The sequence below is a fragment of the Vombatus ursinus genome, unplaced genomic scaffold, assembly GCF_900497805.2.
Source record: "Vombatus ursinus unplaced genomic scaffold, bare-nosed wombat genome assembly UNPS02014935.1, whole genome shotgun sequence".
Classification (NCBI taxonomy): domain Eukaryota; kingdom Metazoa; phylum Chordata; class Mammalia; order Diprotodontia; family Vombatidae; genus Vombatus; species Vombatus ursinus.
The window spans coordinates 1,758,021-1,766,583 of record NW_020954713.1 but is presented as its reverse complement, the minus strand read 5'-3'; the positions used below and the strand labels follow the sequence as shown (position 1 = coordinate 1,766,583).

General features: G+C 47.7%; 1 protein-coding gene across 1 annotated transcript; it reads left to right on the top strand.

Annotated features, from left to right (window-relative positions):
• The first annotated feature begins 2,645 nt into the window (after positions 1-2,645).
• CLEC4G (C-type lectin domain family 4 member G) lies at positions 2,646-8,283 on the top strand. Its single transcript, XM_027844182.1, has 10 exons — positions 2,646-2,827; positions 3,092-3,357; positions 3,725-3,832; positions 4,138-4,191; positions 4,306-4,368; positions 4,510-4,614; positions 4,968-5,057; positions 5,575-5,723; positions 6,073-6,188; positions 8,072-8,283. The coding sequence occupies exons 2-10, from the start codon at positions 3,270-3,272 to the stop codon at positions 8,208-8,210; spliced, it is 912 nt and encodes a 303-aa protein (XP_027699983.1). The 5' UTR covers positions 2,646-2,827; positions 3,092-3,269; the 3' UTR covers positions 8,211-8,283.
• The last annotated feature ends 280 nt before the right edge of the window (positions 8,284-8,563 follow it).

Sequence of the window (8,563 nt, the reverse complement as noted above, 5' to 3'; positions counted from 1 at the left end):
TATCCTGTGATGACTCACAAATAAAGAGGAAAGGACGATCTTTTCATCACAACCCAGTCAGTTTCCAGTACTCCTTTAGCACTGAGTAGGCACTTCCATGCTTTCACAGTGACCTCCGGGGCCAGGGAAGTAGAGACGCAGCTCTCCCCTCCATGCCACTGCAGTCCTCACCTGCTGCCCACTCACTTTCTTCAGACCCCAATTGCAACTAGTTGAGGCTTAGAGATGAACCTCTCTGGATCCAGGAAGGTGGGGAATGAGAAGGCTCAATTTTGGACAGAGACATTGGAAAAGTCAGGATAGAAAGGAAGAGCTGAAGGATTCTTGGATGTCAGGGTGGGGGCAAGGAGGGAGGCTGTAAGGAAAAGGTCACATCAAAAAGGCCTTAGATTTCTGCTTGACTTGAGGGGCAGAAATAAGAGCAATGGGAAAAAGTTACAGGGAAGTGGAAACAGGAGGGAAGAGGCTGGATTCACAATTCATTGACCTGGCCATGAGGCAGAGTAGGGTGGGCTAGAGAATGTACAAGTAGGCCCATGATCAACCTGTTCTGGACAGATTAAAAAAAAAAGGAAGACGACCGGAGGGTCAGGGTGAGAATGCTGCTAACTACACAGTGTTCTCCTCTGAAGCCATTGTGTGGGAGTTGGAAGGGACCTTAGAAATCTAGTCAAGTTCTTTTGCCTTGCCCAGAGAACACCACCCTTACCTGTAGACAACACCAGAGGGTGCTCACTGGGATGGATTACACTTAGATACATCACCTCGCTAGGTTATAATACCCAACACACAAGATTCACCATCGACAATCTATTTATAGGAGAAAAAAACTGTCCGTCAAGATCTTACACTGAGAGAAAAAAAAACTCCATCCTTGACAATTCCCCACCCCCCTCCACCCCATCTTCAGGTCCCCAGCAAAGTGGTGGTGGGAAGGGTTTTCCAGCTAGGTGGTGCACCAGATAGAGTGCTCGACCTGGAGTCAGGAAGATCTGAATTCAAATCCAGCCACAACTTACTAGTTGTGTGACCATGGGCAAGTCACTTAACCTCTGTCTGCCTTGGTTTTCCTCATTGGTCAATTGGGGATGATAATAGCACCTGCCTCCTGCGGCTGTTGTGAGGATCAATTGAAATATTGTTTATAAATTTCTTTGCTGTCCCTAAAACCCTGTATAAATGTTAGCTATTATCATCCACTCCTTTACTTCCCTCATCATTCTACCCACCCATGCATCTATTCATCAAATATTTATGGGGTACAGACGTTGAGAAAGGTAGGGGCAGCTAGTAACTCATTTCTGTAGCACCCTAAGGTCCACAGAGCACTTTGGACTTGCCCAACAATCTAACGCCAACCTTGTGAGGCAAAGTAAGAGGAATCTTATCATCCCCATCTTACAGATGGCTCTGAAGGGTTAAATGAATTGTCTTTGTCTTTTTTTTTTTTGCCTATATTTGTATCCCCACCACTTAGCACAGTGTCTGGCATAGAGTAAGTGCTTAATTAATGCTTGTTGATTGACTGATTTGCCCATGATCACATGATTGAGTGTCTGAGGCAGTATTTGAAACCTCCAAGTCTAGGGCTCTGTCCACTAAATCAGAGGATGAGGAGTGGGAAGGTTTGTGGTCCCTGCCTTGGGGGCTTCAGAGTTCTGGTGGGGCAAAAAGACCTATAGCAAATCCCAGATTTGGAAGGGACACCACAGGGTATACAGTCTGATCTATACTAAAGCAGAAATCTTTCCTATCCTATCCCTAATAACAAATGGGCAGCCAGGCTCTGCTTGAAGACTGCTCATGAGAGAGAACTAACTGTCTCCATTCCACTTTTGGAGAGCTCCAACTGTTAGAAATAGCTCTTCACAGTGACTGGAATATAGTAGTTGCTTAACAAATACCTACGGATTGACTAGTAGGAAGATTTACATTGTATGAAACCCAAGTCTCTTTCTGTATCATTCCCCCAATCATCCATCCCCACCCCCAACTGCTCCTAGTTTCGTTCTCCAGAAAAAAAAAATAGAACAAGTTTAATCTCTCTTTCCTATGAGAGCCCTCAAAATACACTGACAGCTATCATGTCCCTGTCAAGTTTTCTCTCCCCAGGCCAAATATAGTCCAATTTTAATCCTCATGTGGCTTGATTTCCAGTCTTTTTACCCTCCTGGTTAATGGATGGCTGAGCCAGAAGGGCCCTTCATATATAACCTATATATAGCTTGCTTTGTGTGTATTTGTTTGCATGTTGTCTCCCCCATTAGATTGTAAGCTCCTTGAGGGCAGGGACTGTCTTTTGCCTCTTCTTGTATTCTTACTGCTTAGCCTGGCGCTTAATGAATGTTTATTGATTGATTGAATTGAAATGGAGTCCAACATATGTTTATGTGTGTGTGCATACACTTGAGCAACTGTATACTTGACCCATCATTGAATTCCCCTGCTGAAGCACCTGCTGGCAACTCAACATATGATCCACAGTTTATGAAATGTAGCATAGCAATTTAGACAAGAAAAGAAAGCAAGCTGAGGACTTCTGACGTTCCTTCCAGCTGTGAGTTTATGGTCTTTGACCCGTGCAGATTATTGGCAAGAGAAGGGAGGGAGGAAGTCAAAGATGTGGTGCCAAGAGCGTCAACGCTTGACCAGAAAGGAACTGGACACCAGAGCTGCTTCCTCTGGGGAAGGAGGCTCCGTGACACAGCCAAGGCAAGAGAGGACCACGGAGGGGCTGGATGGAAAGCAACACATATCTGATTGGAAGTCGGAAGACCTGGGACTCAACCCCAGCTTTACCACTGACTAACTGCATGGCTTTGGACAAGTATCTGCACTTTTCTGGGTTTCTCCGTTTCCTCCTCTATAAAGCGAGGGGCTGGGAGGAGGTTAAACCTCTAAGGTCCCTTCTGGCTCCAAGTCTATGATCTTATGACCCTGTAGAAATGAGGGAAAGGGGAACCTCGACAGAGACTGAGAGGTATTGGAGGTGGATGTAGCCAAATCGTGCATCTAGATCTGGTCCCCGGGGGGAAGGCAAGGGGTCTTCTGTCTCAGAATGTGTGGTCCTTAATGTGTCATTCCACGGTAGGGGCTGGATGGGAAAGGAAGAGAAGAATGGAAGAGGAGGTGGCCAGAGTTTCCTCTCTTGCTGACTTCACACCCAGAATCTGAAAAGGAAGGGAGGGCCTAATAAATGTGACACTTGTGAGGACTGTACCAGACGGGCTCATTTCTTCCCTTTGGGTGACCCAGCCTACATCCTCACCATGAACACCTCAAGCTATCAAAAATGGGAAGACCATGACCATCCTGATTTGGACAAGTCCCAGCAAGTTGGGAGCTCATGTGGCACAGGTATGAGGCAAGGGTCCCCACTCTCACCAAGGGCCTTATGGGATTGGGAAGCAGGATGTTAAGAGTCACTTGTGCTCTTAGGGGCCCAGCTTCTCCTTTTTCTTTTGATTTATACTGCTCTAGAACCCCCATAGGAGTGGCCCAGGGCCCTACAGGGAAAGAGAACCAAGATTAAGGTTACCACCAAATGCTGTCCCACTTGCCAGCCTATCCCCTCACCTCTAAGATGAAGGCATTCCCACCCCCTCTCTACCTAGTCCAGGGATGGGACCCAGGTGGCCTCGGGCCTCCTCTGGTTGGGCCAGGCTTGTGCCTCAGTATTCCTGTCAGGGCTTCTCCAGGGTCCTCATTTCCTGGTTTCTCTCAGGCTATTGGAGGAAACTGTTTCCCAGAGATCTGCCCTCGAAATCTGTCTCCTTGATGCTAGCTGTGATTCTACTTCTGTGGATTCTCCTCATTGTGGTGCTGGTCAAGGGTGAGGGGACCAGAGGGAGGGAGGAGAGATATTATGTGGCCTCCACAGAGTTTGGGGTGTGGGGAGGGGTGAGGAAGGGGCTTCAGCACAGGGTTCTAGAGACCTTTAGAGCTTTGCTCCCCTTTCCAGGTCCCCTTTCCTTCTTCTTGGTCTCACCAGCTCACTCCTCCTGATTATCTGCCTTCCTTCCCCTGCTCCTTTCCCAGCCCCCACTGACCTCTGTAAGTCACCAGTGGGGATCCTGTACGAGTGGGCATGTGTGAATGCATGTCTTTGTGTGTATTTGTGCACGTATGTGTCCCTAGGCTCAAAGACTTCCCAGGAGCTGAATCAGCTAGAAGAGGAAGTGAGAACCAATGGTAGGTGGGGCTGGAAGCCTGGGGCAACCTGGTCCAAATGGCGCCAAACCACTTTTGGGTGGGGTACAATTCCATGAATCCGTGGGACTGAGGAACTACCGGGGCTCTTTCCAGCTTCTATCTGGACGAAGGATGTGGGGGAGCTAAGAGAGGATGTAGCCGTTGCCAGGAGAAATGGTGAGAAGGAACAGAGAGGGTTGAGGGTGGGAGCTAAGAAGCACTGATTGGGGAGGTGCTGAGCAAGAGAGAGCTGGGAACATGGAGGGAGAGAACTCTGACTCGCCTTGTCCCAGATCCCTCTCCTGTCCCTACGCCTAGGCTCTGCCTTGTGGACTGCCTTGGGGAACTGGGAGAATAAAGTGAGTGAATCCCACGGCCAACTGCTCAAGCTGGAAAGTGAACACAATGAATTCAGCACCAAGAGTAAGTCTTCCCCATGGAAACAGAAGCCTCAGCCACCCCTCAAAGCCAAGGTTATCCCCTAGCGCCTGCCCTACTCTTTTGACATTGTTATATCCATCCCTGCCAGAACTTCCCACATTGACCCTGCTCTTTGTCCCTATACCAACCCTCTTGGACAATCTAACACTGATCCTGCCAACTATTCCCATAATAACTCACCCTGACCCTTTCCTAACAACCTCACTGGCTGTTCTCAGAATCAGCCCTCCCAAAAACCCACCATAGGGCTCTCCAAATACCTTGACATTGCCACCAGACATACCCATACTCACTCTGCTGGACACACTCCCCCTCTTTTCCCTCTGCTTTGCCAGTGACTCAGGCACTGGCAGAGGCTGGGAAGGACCGACAAGACATTCGCAGTGAGATGTTCCGGGCTGTGGCTGCTGTGAGAAGTGGGAACAGTGAGTTGATTCACTCAGAGAGACACTTGGTGGTGGGTTGGAGTGGCTCAGTCTGAGGGAAGCTAGAGTAGAGAAAACAAGAGCCAGAGGCCCTCAAAGTGGCCTGGCCTTAGGCTTAGCTGTCCACTACTTGCTCAGATAGTTGTTTCTCATGGGTCCAAGGACAGGGTTGCAACCTGCACCCTGTACCCCTCTACCCCCCCCACCTCCCATGACTGTCCCATTGGGTGGTACCTTTCCATCCTGAGCACTGATCTCTTAGCATGCTCAGGACCCTGCTAGGGTCCTAGACTTACAGAGACTGGCTTAGCAGCAAGGTTTAGTGTGGGCTCCAGGGAACTGGCCAAAGACAAAGGGTTCATGGTAGCTCAAGAGTCATCATCTAGCATCCCTCCTTGACTTTATCCTCAGGGGATGGATGCTGGGTTACAGCATAGGAAGAGAGACCCTTTTCTCAGGCCAGAATAGAGAGGTGGTCTGTCCTGTGCCCAGAGCAAACTCTAAGCACCATTCCCAGGCTCCTGCTCCCCATGCCCTGATTCCTGGCTGGCCTTTGAGGGTTCTTGCTACTTCTTCTCCACCACCAAAGCTCACTGGGACCAGTCACAACAGAACTGTGCCCAGGTGCAGGCACACCTGGTTATTGTGAACAACCTCGAGGAACAGGTAGAAGCCTGGGGAGCAACAAGTGTGTGGGGAGACCCCCCCAAGGCCAGTCAGAGAGGGAAAACATGGACCCCAGGGGAGCCTATGGTCTGGGGAGGAGACATGGCGTGTGGGGAAGCCTCTGCCCTGGGTGGGCAGGATGTCCTTGGTTTAAGGGGAAAAGGATGATACCTGCCCTCTCAGCTCCCAATCTGAGGAGGTGAGGAAGGATTGCCCCCTGCCCCAGATAGTTCCTTATCCAATGGGGAGACGTGTCCCCTAGAGTAGCCACCAGTGTGAATGGGGGAGATATAGGTCCTGGGAAGGGTGGGGATCATAATTCCACTGACAACTTTTACTCCTTGCTAAGACCTTCCTGACCCAGAACACCAAAGGCTTGGGTTACTGGATTGGACTCACAGCAACTCGTTCCAGAGGAAAGGTTAATGGGTACATGTGGATCGATGGTACCAAACTCACTTTCAGGTAAATGTCTTCCCCTGGGACACAGGTCGAAGCTCTCAAGGCACTTGCTCAGGTACAAGTGCTTTCTGAATCTGAAGCCCCATTAGATAGGCCAAAGAATGTCCAAGATTGAAAGGCTCTTATTTAGAAAATCAAATATAAAAAATCCAAGTTGGAGGACCCTTAAAATACAAGTCAGAATATCAGAGCTTGAGTTACCTTAGAGCATAGATCATCGAAAAGAAGAGCTGGGAGGGCCCTTAGAGCATATCATATGGTATGTCAGCATGGATAAGGACTTGAGAACCCAGAATGATGAGCTAAATGAGATCTTAGAACATAAAGCATGGGACACTGGAGCTAGGAAGGACCTTAGGGCATAGAATATCAGAACTAGGAGGGACCTTAAAACACTGGATGTCAAAACTGGAAGGGCCCTTAAAATACAATGTCAGAGGTAGGAGGTGCCTTAGAACACAAAATGTCAGAGCTGGGACGGTCCATAGAACACAAAATATCAGAGCTGGGAGGGCCCTAGAATATAAGATAGTTTATTCAAGTTGTCCGGTCTAAAGAAATGACCTTCTCAGGCACCAAAAGAATGATCAGCGCTTGTTGAGCTGCTAGCAGTGACCTGCATAGATGTGAATTTAGAGTCAGATGACCCGAGTTTGAATTTGAGCTCTGCCCCTCACTCCCTTCCTTTTTCTAGACTTTATCATTGTTAAGGAAAAAGGATCAGCTCAGATTATCTCTAAGGTTTCTTCCAAGTTTTATTCTACAACACTATGGCCTTTTCCAAAATAATGACGATTGGGAGAATTGCCTTAGGACTGGAGAGGGAGGTGGAGCCTGTAAATTATGGGCTAGTGTACTTGACTGACTCCCAGCAAGATTCTAGCCTACATTATTGAAGGGGTAGTTTGTGAGTTTGTACAGAAAGAGAAGCAGTGAATGCCTAATGATAGCTCTCCTCCATGGTCTCTAAGGTCCCATCCAACTTTGAGATTCAGTGATTTTCTGATGGTGAAGGAACTAGAAAGCATAAGAACTAGGGCAAGGGGAGGGTCAAGAGAGCCAGCTTCAAGTATTCAAAGAGCTGTCATATGGAAGAGAGGTTGGACTTTTTTTCTGCTTAGCCCCAAAGAACAGAACTAGGATTGAAGGTAGAAAGGGGGCAAGTTTTAGTTTAAGAGAAAACTTCCTAACGATGAGAGCTCTCCCAAAGTAAAAGGGCTGAGAAACAGCTAGGTCCCAATTAGTATGAATAATGAATCCGTGAAGTGATTGATTATATTAGAACATTATTTGACAGTTACAATTATGTAAAATATGGTTATTGGTTCCAGCCTGATGGAAATATGCCATAGGAATTTGAATGTGTGCCCATTTCAGGGATTCTTTATTTTCATGAATTAGGGCCTATCTGTAGTGAGAATCCCAGCCCTGCAGGTCTTTAAGCAAAGATTAGATGACTCTTTTTAAGAATATTGAAGAGAGGATGGCTGCTCAGGTTGGACATTATGTCAGAGCATTGAGTTCCCTTCCCAAGAAGAAGAGAGAGAGAGAGAGAGAGACAGACAGACAGACAGACAGAGACAGAAACACAGAGAGAGACAGAGAGACAGAGAGAGACACAGAGACAGACACAGAGACAGAAACTCTGTGGGGCTTTTCAGACATCCCTTGGGAATTGAGGATGAGAAGGAGAGATGACTTTTTGCTTATCCCTTTCTATCATTCCCTCCCAAATGTGTAAGGTCCCCAAGTCTGAAAGCACCAGCAGGTGTTCTATGTTATTTACTAGAACTCCAGGACACCACTGGCTTTTGGCTTGGTGTGAGTCTGGAACAAGGCATCTTTTGTTATCATGGTTATGGGACCTCCTGCTTCCACCCATACAGCTACTGGAATGAAGGGGAGCCCAATGATTCAAGAAGGAATGAGAACTGCATCATGATGCTTTACTCGGGTCGATGGAATGATGCATCCTGTAACAACCTCAATGACAACTGGATCTGTGAGAAGAGGCAGCAGTGTTGAGATGAAACCTACTGCCCAACCCTGTTCTGGCACAGAGAAGGGACAATAAAAATTTTTCTCTTCCCCCCACATACCGGATTGTCTAAGGATCCTTGTCTTCTCTTCAAACTAGGGACTTCCTAAGGGGAGTGGTTGTTTTCCAACTCAAATTGCCCTGGAGGACAGATGCCATCTCTCTCTCTGTCTCTCTCTCTCTCTCTGTCTCTCTCTCTGTCTCTCTCTCTCTGTCTCTCTCTCTCTCTGTCTGTCTCTGTCTGTCTGTCTCTGTCTCTGTCTCTCAAATTTTGGCAGGCAGGAATGATAGTCACATCTAATAAGACAAAATTTAACAGTGATGAATAACCTCAGGTTAA